This window comes from Mugil cephalus, chromosome 19 (assembly GCF_022458985.1).
Source record: "Mugil cephalus isolate CIBA_MC_2020 chromosome 19, CIBA_Mcephalus_1.1, whole genome shotgun sequence".
NCBI lineage: Eukaryota > Metazoa > Chordata > Actinopteri > Mugiliformes > Mugilidae > Mugil > Mugil cephalus.
In genome coordinates, this window is record NC_061788.1 from 15970484 (window position 1) to 15991498 (window position 21015).

Below are 21015 nucleotides of genomic sequence, written 5' to 3' on the forward strand. Positions count from 1 at the left end.
CGTTTGCTTCATTCTAACAGCAGGGGGCAGTCACCACCAACACATTTTAACCGTCGAAGAAGAAGAAAACGTCAACAGGAAGTAGGAGATAGCTGCAGCTGTCTAAGGTCGGCTCACCTCTTTTCCAAATATATCCCCTCTATTCAGTTATTGTTCTGTTTTTGTAATGAAATGGCAACATTTTGTAACAGCAGTAAAATCTCAGAATTTAATTTTTCATTTGAAGCTACGCGAGATGAATTTGAGCTGTTTGCGTTTATGTCTGGAGGGAGCAACAACAGGTCCAGCTGTGATGGCAAAGAAGAGATTTAAAATAGCTGAAACTTTTAGAAATTGATCTCAGAAATTATGCATAAGAGTTTTTAAAAATTGTGCCATGCTCAACCCGCACTAATATATATATTCTACAATGTAGAACAACTAAGAAAGTCACAATATGGGGACATAACTAAAGCATCTTTCACAGACCGATATTATTAACAACACAATTCATTAACCACTGGTAAAGAGACCAAATGATTAATCCTTCTATTAGTTCTAGTTTCCAGTTGCAGGAAAATTACTCTGAAATCTATTACACAGCCCACACAATCTGTTTCCTTCAGGTACATCAGTGAGTGCATCCAGTCTCAATTAATTAATGACCAGAGGAACAATACGAGTTCACAACTCCTAGGGAAGAACTTTCATGAACAGAGAAAGTTATCGGACCGATAACTTTCTCTGAGATCTGCTCAAACAAAGTCTCCGTAAGGACATCCTCAGCAAAACACTGCATGGTTCCTAGGCAGATGCTTTGAAACCCTGTATCCCTGCAGAGGGATACTTCAGTACAGTTTAGGGACACAAGCACTTTAAAGACTACAAAAGGAAAATTAGTTTATCAATGACGGATCACGAAGATCCCCCAGAAGACTTCCAATTTCAGGATGAGTGAAGTACACTTTTTAACTATTTATACACTGTAGCAGTGCAGTGCAGTAGCACAGCAGTTCCACTGATACAGTACTAGTTCATAAAAATGTACACACTGAAAATGAGATCACTGAAAACACATCTGAGAACCACAGGAGGATCTGAACAATACTGCAGCTGTAGGTCATACGAAAAAAAAAAAAATCCTTCTTTTAGTGCATTTTAAACTTCAACATGAATGTAAGAATTTGAACACTGTTTATTAAACAATATTCTTCTGAGAGCATTAGATACCAATTATGTACCTACAAATCCCTTGTGGATTAAGGAAAAAGGTACTGTACAAATTTCAGGATTCTGTTAATATAATCTGGTTATTAATAAACATTGAAAGGACAATAAAAATTATTATTTTCAGTATTTTAGACAAAACCCTACACACAGATAAGGAGTAAATTTCAGGGCATTGTGAAGGTTGTTAAATTACAGCTCTGACTTTCTTTTAATTTAATTTCTCTCTCACACACAAACACTAAATATGTTTATTCCCAGCTTGGTACTTCCCTCACAGTATATTTTCCTGTCATCAATAGACACATAACCTACAAGCTATGAGTGCGTGCGTGTATTATTTTAGGTTGGTATTAAGAGCATTAATTGTACCGTCACATTGATAACTACAAGACAGAAATCCAAGCATGCCTAAATAATAGGGGATCACAGCCTTAAATCAAATATCAACAAAAGCACAATCTCCAAATCTGTATTCTAGGCAGAAACCCATAAACGAAACAGCTCAGTAATCCTCTCAGTTTGTTCCAATGTAGCTTTGAACAACACAGTAATCTGATAAATCTGCCACTACACATGTGAATTATGATTATGAAGGTATAATCTCTCAAATAATAAATTATTGTGGAAGAATAAGCTTTTTTAAACAGCAAAGCTCCATTTACAGCCGACCATGGTCGTATTTAGTTGTTTGTAAAAAATCGGACTCAGAGAGCGGTCCAAGCAGCTCTTACACGTTATCTAAAATGTTGAGAATATCCTCTGTTGATGTGATTGGTTAGGTTTGTTCAAAGCGAGCGAAATAAAAATTATAAGTCAATGTGAGAGGAGGATTATGAGAAATCGTATTTGTAAGTACATGAATAGTTGCGTTTTAATATGCACAAACCCTACCTACAAGTGCAGAAAGAAATTTATTATCTACCAACATGCTAACTACATACCTGTTGCTAGCTACACTTGTTGGGTCGTCCTCTGTAATCTCCCTCTACATGGTGTGCTGATGTGATTGTTGTTTGAGTGAAAGAAATTTAACCAATATCAATTAGATCTTTCTTAATCACTTAAGTGGATCTTTCAACTGAAAGTGCCCCAAATGCTCTGATTTGCTGCCCAATATCATTTATTTTTATTGTATATCTTTTGATCAAGGCTATTGCAGCCATTTTTTTCTTTTTTTTATGTAAAGGTAAACAACCAAAGCCACATAATCACTTGTGGTGTCCCCCAGGGTTCAGTCCTTGGGCCCCTCCCGTTCATCCTCTACCTCATTCCCCTTGGTCAGGTCATCAGCCGTCATGGATTATCATTCCACTCCTATGCTGATGACACACAGCTTTATTTCAGTGCCACAGTCACAACTCCACCCTCATCATCGCCGACATCTCTGTAAAAACTCATCTCCTGTCTGGAGGAGATAAAGGTATGGATCGAGCACAACTTCCTTCAACTCAACAGCTCCAAAACTGTCGCCATCCTGGCACTCCTCACCAGACTATCATCATCCATAACCAGCATCACCTTCTCTGGCTCCAATATCCCTCTCTCATCAGGACTCACAAATCTTAGTGTAAAAATGGACCCCAACTCAACATGGAATCATATATCAACTACCTCTGCAAGACCTCGTTCTATCATCTCTGCAGCATTTCCAAACACCGCCTCTCTCTTTGGCGCATGCCTTTGTCTCCTCCAGACTAGATTGCTATAACACACTTCTCATCTGGATCCCTAGCAAGAGCCTACAGAGGCCCGAAACTATGCAGCTAGAATCCTGATGGGAATGTGTAAACATGATCACATTACCCCGTCTTCCACTCACTCCACTGGCTTCCCGTTTCCACCAGGATCGAGGATAAGTTTTCCCACTAATGCATCCATGGAGATGTTTTTTTCATTGTTTTTAATCTGTAGCCCTTTGAGATCCGTTGATGAAAAGGGCATTATAAATAAAATATATTATATTATTATTATTATTATTAGTAATAGACGGCCAACTGCCATTCTGACAAGGTCCTATGTAGGTACAAAGTGCTTTTCAGTTTCGACCTGCCAGTAACTTGGAGTTCATTACCTTGTTTCGTGTGGGAATAACATAAACCAAACTTGGAGAGGAAATAACTGTTAATCACAGCCCATATTACAACCACTGTTTCTTCCTGTGCAGGCCTCCAACATGGCAGGCAGACGGGCTCTGAAGGCTGTGCTCATTGACCTGAGTGGAACTCTACATATAGAAGACACAGCAGTACCTGGGGCGCAGGAAGCCCTAAACAGGTAGGAAACAACCAGGTATACGTTAACAGTCTGGATCCTTTGCAGAGTCACAAATCTCGCAGCAATTTTCAAATGTGCTTTTAATACCAGCATGTTTGCTTCTGTGTTTTTGTACCGTCAGGTTACGGCAGGCTTCTGTAGCTGTGAAGTTTGTGACCAACACAACCAAGGAGAGTAAGAGGAACTTACTGGAACGACTGCAACGCCTCAACTTTGACCTCCAGGTAAAATATCTGAAGCCAAGTAAATGTTGTATCGTCATACCACAGTTTTGAACTTTTGTTGAAACACTGTTTGATGTGGACGTTACCCTATGACTTCGGTTTACAATCACTCAGTCCCTTCTCTTCTTTCAGTCGTCTGCAACAAGGAAAACTGCAATCTTTCCAATGAATGCTGACTTTCCTTTCCAGGTTATATTTATAACTCCTGTTTTTCTACTGCGCTCTCAGCTTCCCTCTTCAGCTCCAGCAAACAATCATTGCTAGTTGATATAAAGTATACCACTCGCAGCCCCCCACGCACAGATGTCACTGTAAACAACAGATTGTCTGTAGAGAGACTGAACTTATGAATAAAAGAAAAAATGGCTGGGATTCTCTCTTCTCGCTCTCTCGCAGGAAAAAGAGATCTTCACCTCTCTGAGTGCTGCAAGGAGTTTGTTAGAGCAGAAAAAACACAGACCTCTGCTGCTGGTGGAGGACAGCGCACTGGAAGACTTTGCTGGTATGAACTCATAAGTGTGTGTGCGTGTTTGTTTCTGTTCGAGTAATAGGGAAAGGAAGACTGATTTAAGTTTTTCTTTAATTTTTATTTCCTTTCAGTTATTCATCTCCACTTTTTAAATGACCAATTAACAAGTATATTTAAAATGACATGAAACAAAGAGTAGCATATCTGTGCATTAATGAATTTGTTCGTCCATCTGCAGGTATTGACACGTCAGAGCCAAATGCTGTCGTCATTGGACTCGCTCCTGATCACTTTAACTACCAAACACTCAACAGGGCTTTCAGGTAACAGCCTATATTATAAGATACATCCTTCAGTGAAGCTCAGATCACTTTGACCATGATAATGTACAATATATGCAATTTGCATTGCTCTCTAGAATGATTCTGGACGGAGCTCCTCTCATAGCTATCCATAAGGCTCGGTATTACAAACGGAAGGATGGTTTGGCCCTCGGGCCCGGGTCTTTTGTGACGGGACTGGAGTACGCCACGGACTCTAAAGCTACAGTAGTAGGAAAGCCTGAAAAGACATTTTTTACACAGGTTTGGATGTTTTTCTACATCAAGTAAAAGAGAGCACTCTGTTGTTTCCGGTCAACCATTTAGTGTTTACCAAACCAGCCTGTAGGCTAAAGGAAATGGAAAATCCAAAGAATGCAATGTGGCCTCTTGAATGGTTTTTGGTACAAACAATTAACCTCTAAATTTTCTCCTTTTTTTCCCTCATATTCTGGTGGTTGTTTTCTTCGTACAGGCTCTGTCTGATATAGGATGTAGCCCTAGTGAAGCTGTCATGATAGGAGATGTAAGTATATTGTTATTTTCTTTTTTTTGTCATATTCTTTTCACTTTTTTTAAACAGCAGTAATAAAATAATATTAATCAGTCATCATATTATAAGTTGCCCTGTGGTGGTTTACATCTCTACAGGATGCCAGAGATGATGTAGGCGGTGCCCAGAATGCAGGAATGTTGGGTATTCTGGTCAAAACTGGTGAGTTGAACATAGGCTGAGATAGGTTTGGATTTCATGGTACTACAGTTTACCAGGATATTTAGAAATCACAAATGTACACGTGTATACAATTCAACACTGTAAACACATCTGTCTCTATTAAACTACTAAGCAGATGCCATATTTAGGTGATGATGTGTTGTTGTGAACCACACACAACTTCAGATATAAGCATCTGCTGATGGAGTAGGCAGAGAAAGATGGGATCTAAGAGTTGTGATAACAGGACTAGTGAAAAAGGGAACAAATAGTATGAAGGAATATGTTGGGTTTAGTCTTGATGGTAAGCCAGCTAACATAGATGAAGCTGTGTGTCAAATTTAGTCAACAGAAGCATCATGATGATTGTTCTTGATTAAAATAGGTTGGTTGCATAGGTCTTCTATCAAACCCGTTATATATATTGCCACACCTTATCCTGGGATGACTTCTTCTGTCTTAGCCACTTAATTTTCATCTGCTTGTATAACACCACCTGCACACCAACTGTGTTCTGGCAGTGAGTGTAAACAGCAAAGTCAAGTAAGACAAAAAAGATATTTCCCAAGCCTACTTAGAAAACAGTCAATGAATTTAACTGGAGAAAGTGGAGGGATATGACAAAGCGAGGACTCCTCACCACCATCCTTACTCACGTTATCTCTCCATCCCCAGCTGTCATACAGTATCTTCATTAAAACTTCCTTTATAGGATACATTCTCGTGGACTTTGAATGATGAATATTTTTACTTTTGTGGATGATGACACCTCTTTTCTTCCTCATGTTCCAGGTAAATACAGAGAAGGAGATGAGAATAAAATCAACCCCCCGCCTCACTTGACATGTGACAGTTTCCCAGATGCCATTGAACACATTCTGCAAAATCTGTTATAAGCTATATAAAGAGCTAGTTTCATTTGCTCAATGAATATTCAGTTTGCACAAAGTAAACAGTTCTCACACGGAAAAGGGAGCCACAATATGTGTCAGTGAAACTAACCATGTTCAAGGAAAGCTGTAATGCTGTACTGTCTCGAATTCATGTTGAGATAAGTTCATACACGTGATGAATGTTTTCCATATTTATGCAATTTAAGCTCAGAAGAAAAACATATTTAATAAGTTATGTATTTCTGACCTTCCACCAATCACTCCTTGCACCATATCACGGTCTGTTATATCAGGATGTATAAAATGATGTTTAAATAAAAAGCTAAAACAGATTGTTTGTGTATTTCATTGTGTTGTATTGATCATTCCATAGATGGCATGTAAAATAGGGATGGCTGTTTTTGAAAAACAAGTACGTGAAAACTACGTCATATGTACAGTAAAATATGGATATAACATATCCAAAGTTTCCAAAAGTTATTATTCAGGTATGTTTTTGTGTTTTGTTTTTTTTTTCATATTAAAACTAGTCTACCTGTGTACAAGTGTCAGACAGACTTGTACTCTCTCTCCCAGGCAGTGTATCTGTCCATCAGTTTTCGGGCTGAGGGTTTGGTTTGTGCGATCACCTCCAGGAAATCGGCTGTTGTCACGGTCTCCAGCTGGATGGCAGGCATGTCAGTGTCTGCTGTGGAAAAGAACCTCCAGTAAACGTGGCTGATGTAGGGGCGGGCGCCTTTGTGGGTGTGTGTTTGTTTGTTTGTGTGTTGTCTTACTGCCTTCGTGTGACTCCAGAGCGTCAAAGATCTTGCGGACCGGTCTCATGGCGGCCTCCTTACACACCAGTCTGATGTCACAGCCAGAGTACCCCTCCATTTCCTGAAACACCCAAAAATAACAGATGGGAACTTGAAAACTTGTATTACGTTATCATGCAGGCACCATCTTACTAGGGACCGGAAGTCAGAATGGTTGCTTGCTAAATGTGTGACAGCTACATGACAGAGAAAAAGATTTAAAATATGAAACATGTAATGAGAATAAACACACCTTTGCCAGGGTTTCATAGTCCAACGCAGTGTGTAGCTCCACTGGTCCTGTGGAGCTGACAGGAGGAAGCCAGTGAGAGATCATGACTTGACGCGCTGGTGAGGAGGGAAGACTGACCAGGATCCTCTTCTCCAACCTCCTCAGCATGGCATGGTCCAGCTCCCTGAGAAAAGCGAGATGTGTTATATAGCACCAATAGATAGAATCTGACTTTATAAAAAATATATATATTCTGTTTGTTTTTGTGCTTTAAAAAAATAGATGATTGACAAAAATAGATCATATCCTTATTATTATTACTATCATACATTAGGTTTAATACCCATTTAGAAATGTGACACACAGAAACTCACAGACATATTGTTGATACGTATGTGTGTATTTATGCTGAAGTGTTACCACGGCAGGTTAGAGGCAGCAAGTACAAACACCAGGTCTTCTGATTTTGCCAGCCCGTCCATCTGAACGAGCAGCTCTGTCTTCATCCTGCGGCTCCCCTCGTGCTCTCCCCTGAAAACAAACGTTTACCCTCTTTCGACTGTCTGGACAGCGTGTTTAAACCCCTAACTCACTGCATGCTCACCCCATGCCGGATCCTCTCTGGCTCATCACAGACTCCAGCTCATCCAGAAAGATAGTGGATGGGGCGTGGTACCTGGCCAGCTCAAACAGAACCTGCAGACGGTAACGTTCATCGATTGACACCAATCCAAACTTAATAGACGCAAAATGTGTTAGGCAACACGTACCCTGACCAGCTTCTCAGAGTCTCCCCTCCACTTGCTGACGATGCTGGAGGCTGAGATGTTGAAGAAGGTGGTCTTACACTCTGTGGCCACGGCTTTGGCCAGCAGCGTCTTACCTGTGCCTGTGGGTATGAGTTAAATAGTTACATTTGAGGCGTCATTTCAAAATGTATGTATAGAGTCGCTGATTGGAATGAAGGAAGTAGGTTTACCTGGTGGACCATAGAGCAGCAAACCTTTCCACGGAGACAAGATGCCAGTAAACAGCTGAGGGTACTGTAGAGAGATGGAGTCAGACATGGAGAAGAAGAACGGGTTGACGGGATGGAGGATAAAATTATCCAAGGAACGATTTGTACAAGGGTAAAAGAGAAACCACCAAAGAGCAACTAAAAACAAAACAGCATCAGTAAATCACGTCATAATCTGTGAACATCTAGCAACGAAACGTGAATTTACATTTTCGGCAGACCAATCAGAAGCTGAGCTGTGTGCAAAGAAAACGGATAAAGCTGATGTATAGCCGAAATGTATAGGTGCAAATACCACACAATAAGAAATTAGTGCAAATTTTGGGTGACAAACAGAGGCTGGCTTCAATCGCCAAAGTGACCTTATACTTCAGGGAATGAATAATAATGGAGACAAAAGTTAGAGATTGTGGAAAGGTGGTGTTATTCAATAAAACAGCAGATGAGACGCGAGGAGATAGACACATCTGTCCTCATCTCCGTCTGTAAATGTCAAGAGGATGCAGACAACCTGATTTGTTGTCATCATATCCATGAGAAAGGTCTGGGTGATGATGATAGAGCCGTGTGTTTTTCTGTTGGCGTGTGCACGTGTGTGCGTGCGTGCCAGGTTTTATCTAGGCAAAATTGTGCGATTGTGGCTATAATAAATTCTACCTGGCCTTCCACACGTGTGCGGTCCTGCCTGCCTGCCCGTCTGTCTATCCATCTGTATATGTGCGTTACCATATTATCCCAGATATAGATTTAATGTCAGTCTAATAGACTGGCCTGACTTCTGGCCTCCTTCTCTTTAAGCCCTTTAAAGGAGATGTATTCAGAATCGAAGACGGGCGACCGGTGCTGAAATACCAGCGAGCTCGGCCAGCGGGCGCACCTTAATGGGATAAACGACGGCCTCTTTGACTAATCGCTTGGCATCCTCCAGACCGATGATGTCCTCCCAGCGCACGTTCGGGCTGTGCAAATAGATGTCCTTTAGGGGTGAACACACAAACACACAGTGAGGAATGCATGTCGACACAAACACGCACACACACAGACGTCTTGGCCTCGCGTAAATAGGTGTCCTTTAGAATGAAACAGCAGATAAGGGAAATGGATAGAACCTGGGCCTTCATTAATACAACAAATCAATTCATTCACAACGCGGCTCTTCGTTGCTCCCTAGTGGACGTAATAGGAATCACAGTTTTAGCTTGCATTCCATGGCATGAGTTTGAGTTTAGATGTTGCCACTGAGTGCAGTTCATTTTTGAGCGTGTGTGCACTACCCTGCTGATGATAGCAGCCAGCTCCCTCATTTCGCCACTCATTCCAGAAAAGCCACTCAGGGGCTTCAGCAGCCGCTCCTGCAACATAAAATCATGATTACATCTAGCACCGTAATGTTTTTAGTAGCGTTGTTTGATACATTCGTTCTCTCACATGTTTAACAAACCAGATTAGTTAATTTGAGAAGTGACTGATTAGTTTTCCTCAGTCACTCCTATGTAGATTACCATGTGGTCCGAGTCGACGCCACCTCCTCTGACGGCATCATGTATTGTTCCTTTACCATCGGTCACCTGGGCCCCAAGACAGACAATATTAGAGTTTTAGATGTTAAACAGTTGTATTAAAAACAAACAAAACTGTCATCAGTTACTTTACTTTACTTTAACGTTACTTTTGCTGCAAAATATACAGATATTTAAAGCAGTATCGTTCGATGTACTGCTTTAGTACCTTCCTGTGCGTGGCTCCCTCCCCAGCTGGTCCATTTTTGATAGAGGAAACGTTGAGACCAAAATCAGATGAATCGGATGAAGATGTGGAAGTACCATTCTCCTGGGAAATAAATCACGACAACCAAGATGTTTCGATTCTCGCTTTAGTACACTTACGTAGGTAGTTTTGGTTTATTTAAATGCAGTGTTTCACATTTGCCTGTCCAACGTTGGCAGTCTTCTTCACTCGGTTTCCAGACTGTGGCATCTGGGGTGGGTTGATTTTGGGTAGAGCTTTAACAGCTGAGCAGGGACTCCTAAGGAATGTGGGACATTTTTGTTGCATATTTAACTGTTTTTGTTCATACTGTTTTGTTTGCATTTATGAACAGCGCCAGACTTTTTGTTCCTGAGAGTCAAATGTGTTGTTGTGGGAAATGAAGTTACTCGCCTCTTGACTGCACTATTCCTTGCAAATCTGCTGTCACCTTGACAGGAGAACAAAAACACAAAAAGCAATAACTTTAGAAAAAAAAAATATAAACCGTAATTCAGATCAGGCTGATCCCATTGACCATTAGATACATATTTTCAATTTGTGTTTAACAATGGTCCAGTACCTTGTTCCGTTGTTCTTCTGATAATTTTGGGATATCTCTGGAACTTGATGTAATGATAGCTCTCGAACTCCATCAGCACCATCTCCAGATCGATGTTATCGCACACCTCGAACTTCCTCACACCTCCATTCGTCTCCTGGTCCAAGGCCACTGCTGCTGCCACGTAGCTGGAGGACAGACACAAACGCATTGTAAACATCTAAAAGTAACACAAACGAGGTCAGCCATGCCTGCCATCTTCTATAATTTACTTTTAATGTGTTTTCTTGATGAACTGCATGTGTCTCTACTCTCTGAACAGACACACACGAGTATGACCTTGTTACTATGGTTGCAATATACAGTAAATTGACCTTCCAACTGGCTTTACTCGCATACATGCTCCTCCTGTAACATATATTTGATCAATTTGTTCCAGAAAGTATTTCATCCACTTTGTCTTATGTTCTCTCACTTGCCACGTAGCATTTGCTGTAACATATAGCGGGTTCACACGTCCATTTAAGATCAATACCCAGATGCCATCAACTTTGACGTACTACTGGAAATCAACAGCCCGGCCTACGCCCAGCTTTATACTGACCCCTGGTCCAGGAGGTGCTGGTAGATGAGGATTAGGAGATTCTTCCTCCTCATCTCGGTCCTCAGCTCATCCTGTTGGACAGGGACACAGAACATACTCTGAGACACACTAGCTTAACAAAGGTTAAACGCAACTTCTGCACAACGTTAACAAGCACTAACCATCTTTAATATTATTACATTGAAATGTCTCAGTAGGCTGTGATTGAAGCTACCATGCACAACACTAGAACCCTAAAACTGAAACACCACCATACAAATCAGCCATGATTAATTTTTGTTATTTTACCATGTGCTTTTACTGAGACTGCTGCTATTTTCATGCACTCGAGAGCTCACAATTACAAACAAATCTCAACTTTGCCCCTTCGCAAATTTAATAGTAGTCCTACGGTTTCCTATGTCAGGCACGTTTAGGGATTAAATAAAAGCAGATTAATATTAAACATTTAATCTTTTTTATATCAAAAACAGAATGGAACATACGTATTACTCACTGGTATTAATATTAGTTGTGTTCAAACTACTGCAGTGTCGGATATTTCCGAATGCTGCAAACATTAAAACTGCCACAATCAAACTCATCAGTAAGCCATGACAGCAAGCCAATAGCAGAGCCCCAAATGTATAATGACTAAAATTACGGCATTGTTCATTTGGTTTGCTTTCATGATTTTATCCTGAATGTGCACCATTTCCTACTACACTGAATCTCAACTTATAGGAAATATTTGTAATCTTGTACAATGCTACTTTTTTTTGGATTTTTATTAGAAAAAATAAAGAAACAAAAGAAATGCTTTTTGAAAACCACCCCACGGACACCGCTTAAAAAAGCACCAGTGTGATGCAAATGGAGGTTGTTTATTGTCTGTATTATTAGTGATTTAGGTTTTCCAGCCCAGTCAAGCGAGCATACCGCTATCAAGATTCAACTAAATGAATTAAACTTGTGTTTCAAGTCATGTTTGCTTGCGGAAAATGAATATGTTCCTCTCTTGCCTTAAACCTATTAAAAGATATGGGGTTGGGGGTCAAAAGGTGCCAGCAGGGGGAGACAAATCACCATAAAAAGACAACCAATTGAAAGCGTATCTAGGCAACCGATGTACAGCGATTGCGGCTCTGCCATGTAGCCAAAGAAAACTAGCCTTATTAGTTGAACTTACACACTTTTAGCAATTGGTTGCCACATAATACATGCACGAAATGCAACGACTAGGGCCTGGATACATAAAATATAACGCTTGTCGTATGGGACAGACAGTTTGGTTATAGAGCGCGGCTCTTTCAGGCATCATTGCTAGTGAGCTAAAAGCTATTAGCTCACATTGAATTGAGTTGGCCGTTAAATATGCAACAAACTTAAGGAAATAAAACTCCTTATTCACTTACCGCCTCCCGAGCTTGATGAGCGACTTTCATGGATTGGTAAGACAGTTCCATCATGTTACAGAAAACTTAGAAAAGGTCTTGAGCGACAGGTGTTGCTGTTGGAGTTTGTTCGCTTTGTTTTTTTGCGTGGGGTCTTGTGGGGTTTCCCTCCGGGCTACCGTACATGCAGGTGTACTGCAGTTCACGTCACATCTGGATGCTGCGCATCACAAATCAAACAAATCATCCAACCCTTCAGCACTCAGCCCCGAACTTTACACATTTTGTTTTTTAATTTAGAATGCTTCCCAGATCTTTAGAATTTGTGAAAACTAAGAAAAATTAAAAATTGCTGTCAAAATATGACCCTATTTCCCGAATCCTCTTAATATTATCGTCCTGTCCCATTGTCTATTTCATCAGTATAAGTTACCTTATGTACTTATCTTTGTATATTGTAGTTAGTACTATGTTAAATGTGTATGTATAAATCTACATATTTTTGTTTGTGCTCAGCTGTATGTAACGTTCATCTTGATATTTTTTTGTATATATCACTGTTCTCAATAAATAATGTATTATTACAAATAAGATAAGACAGATTAGTTTTAAGATACTGCATAGATACTATCCAGTCAAGACTATGCCCTTTCTTCATGGCTTTATAGATGAAACAATATCACTTATTTTAGTTCTTTCCTACTTTTTAGATTGACCTTGATAATATTTGAAATTCCAAAATTGAAATGGAAAAATAAGCCTAGACAAAATGTATAACCAGCCTTTTTAAAGTTAAAGCCACATCTCATATTCACTGTTCCAAATTAACCAACAACGACATATTATTGTTTTAAAGCTATGTTATCATGCCCTATTTAGAAGATATTGAAAACATTTTAAACACCAAAGTGTCCAAAACAAGAAGCATAAGAAGATGTATGAAAAATATAATATAGGCGGGACTTTATTCAACCTCAGACCTTTTAATAAAGTCTCAGTAACCACAAGTATTAACAAACAACCTTCTCAGTTATAACACATTTCAGTTTTACTACCTTTGACCCATAGGTATTGGTACTTATCTCAAACTCATATTCATTCCTATTTAATTCTCAAGAATTCTGAATTGAATTGACACTGCTTGTACTACAGAATATTTCCACTAGAGAGCACCAGAGCCCTTTCAAGCAGCATATTAATCAAGAGTTGTGGGTTCTTTCTATTGCCCTTTTCTAATGTTCATTCTAAAGGACACTTTTGTTCTAACCTAAACAATCAGGCTGTATGAGCTTTCTGTTTGTGCTTGTGAATCTTGTCTCGTACCGGTATCTTAACTCAGTCAAAGTGGCTGTAGTCGTGTCCCATTAGGCGAGGCTACTGCTCAGGCACGCTGGTATTTCAGCATTAGTAGGCCATCTTCGATTCTGAATACATCCCCTTTAAAGGGCTTCAAGAGAAGGAGGACAGCGAGGTCAGGGCAGTCTGTCAGAGTGACATTAAATCTATACCTGGAATAATTCAGAACATCGCATATGGATACATATGGATAAGCATGGGGGGAAAGGGAGGTAGAACAAGCATGAATATTCACATACTTCCATCCCCTTGCTTCTATCATCACACCCAGTTCTCCCTCATGGACATTAAACAAATCAGGTTGTCTGCATCCTCTTGACATTTACTGACAGAGATGAAGAATGATGTGTTTATCTTCTCTTCTACTGGCCTGGTTTATTTAATAACACCATCTGTTCGTGCAGCATCCTTCCGTCTTCCCACACTTTCCAAAATGTATGACTTTATTTTTTATCATTGTGGATTATATACACCGATCAGCCATAACATAGTGACCGGTTAGGTGAATTCCATTGGTTATCTCGTTATCATGGCACCTGTCAGTCAGCATTTAGACGGCAAACATTTTGTCTTAAAAGTTGCTGTGCTAGAAAGAGGAAAATGGAATGATGAGGCCTGATGCGTTTATTTTCAAGTGAAAGGATTTGAGTGAACTTAGAAAAGAGACGAATTACTGTGGTCAGACGACTGGGTCAGAAAATCTGCAGCTTTTGTGGTGTGTTTCCAGTCAGCAGTGGTCAGTACCTGTCAAACTTGGTCCAAGGGAATGAAGAAAATGCATTGACACGGTGAGCAAAGGCTGGCCTCTGCGGTCCGTTCCAACAGATGAGCAACTGTAGCTCAGACTGCTGGAAAAAAAAAAGTTAATACTGATTTTGTTGGAAAATCAGAGCACAGTTCGTCGCAGTTTGTAGCTGGAGGCCAGTTCATGCCTATTCCTGTCCGCCTATGATTGGCACACAAATATCAGGACTGAACCGTGGGGCAATTGAAGAAGGTGGCCTTGTGAAAGGGGTTTAGCGTGACATCACATGGATGGATAAGTGTGTGTGTCCAAACTACCTGGGGAACACATAAAACCAGGACGCACTAAAGGATGGAAGGCGAGCCAGCCAGGAGGTGGGATGCTTTGGACGGGGTTCTGCTGGGAGTCCACCTCCAGTCCACAGAGAAAAGGATAGCTAACGTCTTAGACGGGTCGGCACTGTTTGGGGAGGGGGGAGGGGTCCTGTTGAACAATTAAAATCCTTGGTTTTGTTTGATCTGCAAGGCAAATACGTTTGGGATGGATTACTTACCGTGATTATAATTCAGTGAAGTCCAATGCCATAATTACTGAACAATCTTACAGTGTCATATTAGCATAATTACTGGCTTCCGTGATGAATAAGGTCATAGTAATTAATGACATTCTATAGTTATTCTATAAGCTTTAGTAGAGCTATGGTGTGACTTCATTAAAGGTTCAGCACAGTTGATTAATTCAAGACTAAATCTGATTGAACATATGCGGTAATAATTAAAACAAGCTTACATCATTTTACTTCAAATCATTTATTTCCTCTGGCACTGTCAGTGTCAGTCTTTACCCCAGTAAATTGCACATCTGGTACAGTAACGTGTTGACAGGTTTACCATCCGAGACCACACTGCTACTGATGCTTCCGTGTATGAATTATTAAACGTGGTTGAGAATAAGGCTATTTTATCTGAAACCGTCTAAGCTTAAGACATGGTCGATTCAGCAGATGTTTGCTCGTACAGTAGAACGTCAAATGAAAAACGACGCAATTACGTTTCTGCTCAGTATTAGATTAAGATGTGGAAATTAAGTTTTGGTCCCTGGTGGGATAGTGCAAAACTCCACATCACGAAGGGAAACTAAAGACAATCAGTACGTTTACATGCACTAAATGTTCGAATTTGCTCTAATTCTGAAATCTTTCTGGCACGCATTCCTGTTCAAGCCTTCCAAATCGTTGGCTAGTTGTTTTGTGAATACACAGACCTTAAGAAAAGAAAAGAGATCAAGTGAGATCCTGATTCTGATGGAGCTGCATCAATGTCCAGACTGCTTCTAAAACCTGATTTTAGCATCTGCTGTCGGTCAGGTTTTTAATTAGAAAATGCTCCATTCTTCAAAAGGTTTCAATTGTAATATTGATCACATGACTTCTATGAAATTCAGAATATGTTCATTATATTCAGAATAATAGCGGATTATTAGTGTGCATGTAAACGCACTGAACGATAAAAGTCCAGCTACATTCAAGTAGATCACAACGGGTATATTACTCTCTAGAACATTTCTATCTATTAGTTTTAAATTAGACTGACATTATATTGCAGTTTAACATAACAGAGGTCTGTTGTAGTGTTTCCCACTTCCTTGGCCAAATATGAATTGCACAAACATTTAAAGGGTTTCAAACTTTCTCTGGATGCATTTCTGTTAAAATCTCACCACACTGTATACTTCTACATGTACAACCGTCAACTTTCTGCTGTATAGTCAGAAAAGATTAAGTCATGAGGCTACAGATATGATTAGTTGTATCAGATAAACCTCTAGTGCGGATTTGGTAGAAAAAAAAAATGCACTGAACCCTGAACATTAAGTCAAAAAGTTGGAGATTATTAAGACAAAGTACATCTGAGAATTGCTCCATTAAAACTGAAACATGCTGCTGCACTGTAGCTCTAAAGTACACAACAAGACAAAAAAATAAAACTGTCTCTCAGCTGGTATGAATCGATAGAAGAGATGTTATATTACATGTGAATCATTCAGGCAGTTTTGACAAGATTATCCTTTCGGGTTTTATACTTTTTAAAAACAACATATAGTGCAAAGAGGTCAGTTACGGATGAGGAAATGGTGGCCGGGATCGAGAGAAGCGCGAAACGCGAAGCCTCTCTTAATGGCGCTGGTTTCCAGATGTCAGATGTTCACAAAGCCGAATATGCACAAGACTCCTATTTACAGATATTCATCGCGCCTTTAATCAAAAAATGGATATGTGCTAAGAAAATAGTGGCTTTGTTGTGGATTGAATATTTTCCTTTTGCTTTGAAAGCCAAGATTATCGTTACATATTTAAAATCATGCCTAGGTTCAAATGTGCAATGACGAACATCCATTTTGAATGTTTAAAAATGTATTTAGAAATGTTTATAATATCAGATTTGGCAAGAGAAGCTTTAAGGCCTTAATTATGGAAAGATAAAATGTGATAGTAATGAAAACCTCAGTCTTATCTCTGGAAAATGATTAGCCAGGGATTGCTTCAGAGTGAAATGTTTATGTTTGTGATTTCGATTAGTAGTACATCGGTTTGATGTCTCGCTCTAAAGGTTAAAACCACAATATGAGGTAAAGTTAAACATTTTTTGTGCATCGCGAAGAAGTCGCGATGCACGGCGATACACGATAGAATGAAGAAGACGTTAGATTAACCGATGCAAATGTGGATTGTCTACAGTTTCAGGTGAACACGCTGAAGATCCCCCCCTCCCATGTTACTGTCCGCGTGCGATCATCCTCAGAAAGCTCCAACCTCTGTGAGTAGTGTACCAGCCTCGAGCAGCAGAGCTTTCATGTAGACGTGCACAGTGTGGAACATCGTGAGGAAGTCCTGGGTGCTGAAAAGTGTGTCTGCCAGAGCGAAGCCCAGCGTGGAGGGGATGAACCCTCTGCCGTACTCCACCATCCACGTGCCGGCGCTCCACTGGACCGACGTGGCCTCTCCCACACCATGTACAATGGTGTCACCTGTGGGACAAGAGTGGAAACAAACACTGGGTTTGTCAGCTACACACATTTACAATATTATCATAAAACAGACACAAACTATTCATATATTAATTGAACCACACAGATTTAAATGTATAGAAATTACCAGGATAGTAGATTTCACTTTTGGTTGTCCCCTCCTTCCACTGCCTAAAGGTACCAGAGATGATGGTGTCTGAAATCTCAGCCCAGTACCGACCTGATGAGAAGCAGCAGGAGTACAAACGTGTTTCATTTTCTGCCAAATGCTCAACAAAACCCACATTTTTCTAATATTTAATCTCAATTTCCTTCTGGAACTGGTCTTTTCTCCGAACAGAATTAGAGCCGTCCCCTCTACCTGAGTGTCCTCCTGTGTCCACTGCAGTACCAAACAGCAGCAAGTACTCTGTGAGAGAGGCGTGGAGGAGGCACATGGAGCCCATCCAGCCGCCGGCGTTCACAAACACCCACTGCAGGTCCTCATCCGGCAGGATGTGGCCAGGATACCTAGATCAGTGACACTTTATTAGCCTTTTAGTTAGTTACTTTATTAGCCCCAACTTAAAACCATTGTCTAGTGACCCAATAATTTGTGGAATGAGGGGAATAACTGCAATGACACACTCAGTCTCACTCTGCTGCAACAACACATTTCAAGTAAAATCAGTGGTCTACAAGCAACACTAAAAATGTTTCGATGGTTGATTAATCGGTTTAGGATGTTATTACAGACTGGTTTGTACCTGCCAAGTTATTACTATTATTACTTTATAGAATCTGATTTGCAACTGTGCATCTTTGAGTTTGGTTATTTGAACAATAAGCAAGTGTCTCAATAGCAAAATCTAATAACAATGTATTCGCCTTGTTTCTCAAATGTCCCACTTTTACAGCGTTGACACCCACTGAGGAGGAATAAATAATTGCAAGAAAGAATAGGAATAAGGTTTCCTGTGTGATATGACATTCTTCGTTTCACAAAACTGGATTTTAAACAGATCAGTGTGCTGTACTACATTAGTCAAACATAAATAAGAACTAAAAGTAGCAGCACAGCAAACCCGCTGCATTGCCTGAGGCAAGAGCATGGAAATGTCTCTTGCAGACAACCTAGTACCAAAACCACTAAAAAGAGCCAAACTTCCGGCCGTCTCATTTCCCAGTATCATCCTGTATAACAAGATCAGGCTTTGAGCTCACATCAAGATTTTAAAAGTCATGCAAGTTAATCTTTCTAAACCCATTACATAAACGTTCACGAGAAGTTCCAGTTTGGGCATTGGTAGGAAAGTGTAAGCTTGCAAGGAAAACTATTTTTGAATCATGCTTCGTCTTAATGCTGATTAACATGTGCGTTTTCAATTATTCGAGTGCTCAACTCAATCATCATTCACTGCGAGTTACATTGGTGCATCAATGAGTTCTTACATATGGCTACATGTGTCTGAATACATAACAATCCAACACTGTGTTATTGTTACCTTTTCCTGAGCTCCACCACCACTTTAGAGAAAGCCTGCTCGTGGTCTTGTCCTGAGAATAGACACAAGGACTATCCACATAAGAACATTTGGGTAAATTGCGGTCAGTTTACTTAGATTAAAGACTAAACTCACCCGCGTACTGTTTTGCCAATTTTGCGACGTCTTCCTTGTTGAAAACGTAGTTCTTGGTGGCCATCCAGTGCCGCAGCAGCAGCACGGCCAGGACGGAGACTGCTGTGAACAGGAGCAGCTTTAAACAAGTTTTGACTACAGACATGATTAAAACTAAACGCAGACACACAAGACAATACAGCAGCACGTTTGACTACATGCGTAGAGAGAGGCAGACAGGTTGCTCCAAACACGCCACCGGTAGAGGAGGCGCGGTGGTGTCCTACTGGCAACTTCTTCCTGGTCAGACGAGGGCGGGAGATCAGTTCAGCCAATCACAGGGCGAGTAGATTGTGCGTAGGCAACGGCAACTGACGGGTTGCCAGCACATAATATACCCCCCATTTAATATTTGGATACCATTTGAATATTTATGCAAAAAGAGCCAGCATAAAAACTTAAATGTGACGCTTATCGTGTTTCATTTTAATATTTAAATACCGTGCTGGAGCTGTTTTGCCATTTTTGGTCTTATAACTATATTTTTAATGGTTTGTGATAACGGATTGATTTTCCCCAAACAGCCCACCCTTTCGTCTATCAGAAAACAGGAAGTGGGCCAAAGAGTGCTGTAAACATTGTCGAAAACAGTCGCTTAAAGTCCAGAGACGTCAAGTGGTCAGTGCCAGAGCCAGGGAAAGTTGACATTCTCAAACAGCATTTGTCGAGATGAGCGGGGAACAATATGTCACTTTTGATCCCAGTGGTATGTTACTGTTGTTGTTTTTTCAATCAACCCAGCGTTAAGAAGTTATTTCATTCATTCGGGATATACTTCAGAAGGCAAAAGTCGGTGCAAAAGCAGTAATTGCAAACTCAGTTTGAAATCTGTCAGTTTTGTCAGTCTCTCATTTGTAAACGGTAACAGGGACAATCTTTTCACAGACGTTATTTACAATATACTGCTGGACTTTAAGGAAGCAGATCTAGATCTAGCTTTCATTTTATTAAAAGTTTAATCAGTGTATTTAAATGCCAGATGGGACTGTCAAGTAACCAGTTGGCTCTAGTAACAGGGTACTTGTTGGTTTCTGTACACACAGTCAGCTGTGCAGTCACGTGACTTCAGTTCCTGCTGCAAGTTGCTGCAACAGCATCTGATCCCCAATGTGTTGACTGAGCATTGCACTCCAGCGCCAATAGATTTTTTTTTTTTAACTATCAGAATTATTTATAAAAATGCTTATGTGGAAGCTTTAATAAAATAAAACAGATTTTGAGTGATTAGTTAATCAGCTTGATCTCTATACACATGACTAATTAAATTCCATTGTTGGCAAGTCTTAATTAACATTTGTTATTATATTGTCTTATCTTACTGCACGGCTACCTTAGAGCACCAGCACCTGCGTTACAACCCTCTGCGGGACAGCTGGGTCCTGGTGTCAGCCCACCGTATGAAGAGACCCTGGGCTGGTCAGGTGGAAAAAAACCCTGAGGAGCACATACCCAGATATGACCCCCGCAACCCACTCTGTCCTGGAAACACCCGTGCAAATGGAGAGGTGAGAAGAGCTAAAAGGATATGACTAAATTACAAGTCATGGTTTGGCTACACTGAGCAAGTTTTGCTGCAGTTTAATTAAAGTGTAACCTTGTAATTAGACTCTCAGCCTGTCAGCTATGCTGTTAAACCTCAACTCCATCCAACAGATTGAAACTTGCTGTATTAAAACATAAAATTTCTTCATAAAAATGTTTAATTTAAACTGTACAGTTTACAACTGATATTGCTGACATTCAAAACCATACACAAAAAAACACATTTAAACTATAACATTGCTACCGTTTAG

At 40.2% G+C, this 21015-nt stretch overlaps 4 protein-coding genes across 5 annotated transcripts in view; 2 read left to right on the plus strand and 2 right to left on the minus strand.

Moving 5' to 3' along the window:
* The first annotated feature begins 34 nt into the window (after positions 1–34).
* On the plus strand, positions 35–6293 carry hdhd2 (haloacid dehalogenase-like hydrolase domain containing 2). Its single transcript, XM_047568946.1, has 9 exons — positions 35–107; positions 3374–3483; positions 3605–3707; positions 4104–4209; positions 4415–4499; positions 4595–4760; positions 4972–5022; positions 5148–5211; positions 6004–6293. Exons 2-9 carry the CDS (start codon positions 3383–3385, stop codon positions 6105–6107), a joined length of 780 nt encoding a protein of 259 aa, XP_047424902.1. The 5' UTR covers positions 35–107; positions 3374–3382; the 3' UTR covers positions 6108–6293.
* A 140-nt stretch (positions 6294–6433) lies between these two features.
* Positions 6434–12600, minus strand: katnal2 (katanin p60 subunit A-like 2). 2 transcript variants are annotated; one of them, XM_047568945.1, is made up of 16 exons: positions 12458–12600; positions 11064–11134; positions 10481–10647; positions 10312–10348; positions 10075–10177; positions 9880–9981; positions 9654–9719; positions 9426–9503; positions 9029–9127; positions 8113–8176; positions 7904–8022; positions 7738–7829; positions 7554–7664; positions 7155–7317; positions 6881–6983; positions 6434–6789 (listed from the first exon to the last, which is right to left on the minus strand). In XM_047568945.1, exons 1-16 carry the CDS (start codon positions 12509–12511, stop codon positions 6653–6655), a joined length of 1566 nt encoding a protein of 521 aa, XP_047424901.1. In that variant the 5' UTR covers positions 12512–12600; the 3' UTR covers positions 6434–6652. The 2 variants fall into 2 exon arrangements, with proteins under 2 accessions (XP_047424901.1, XP_047424900.1); XM_047568944.1 differs by having other exon boundaries at positions 6446–6792.
* Positions 12601–15330: 2730 nt separating this feature from the next.
* On the minus strand, positions 15331–19454 carry sigmar1 (sigma non-opioid intracellular receptor 1). The gene is made up of 5 exons (XM_047570235.1): positions 19184–19454; positions 19049–19100; positions 17926–18074; positions 17692–17784; positions 15331–17564 (listed from the first exon to the last, which is right to left on the minus strand). Exons 1-5 carry the CDS (start codon positions 19326–19328, stop codon positions 17335–17337), a joined length of 669 nt encoding a protein of 222 aa, XP_047426191.1. The 5' UTR covers positions 19329–19454; the 3' UTR covers positions 15331–17334.
* Positions 19455–19784: 330 nt separating this feature from the next.
* The window catches only part of galt (galactose-1-phosphate uridylyltransferase), a 37449-nt gene continuing 36218 nt past the window's right edge, over positions 19785–21015 (plus strand). The window contains exons 1-2 of the mRNA XM_047570536.1: positions 19785–19928; positions 20558–20727. Coding sequence (XP_047426492.1) covers positions 19892–19928; positions 20558–20727 — 207 coding nt within the window. The 5' untranslated portion in view covers positions 19785–19891. The remainder of the gene's footprint in view (positions 19929–20557; positions 20728–21015) is intronic.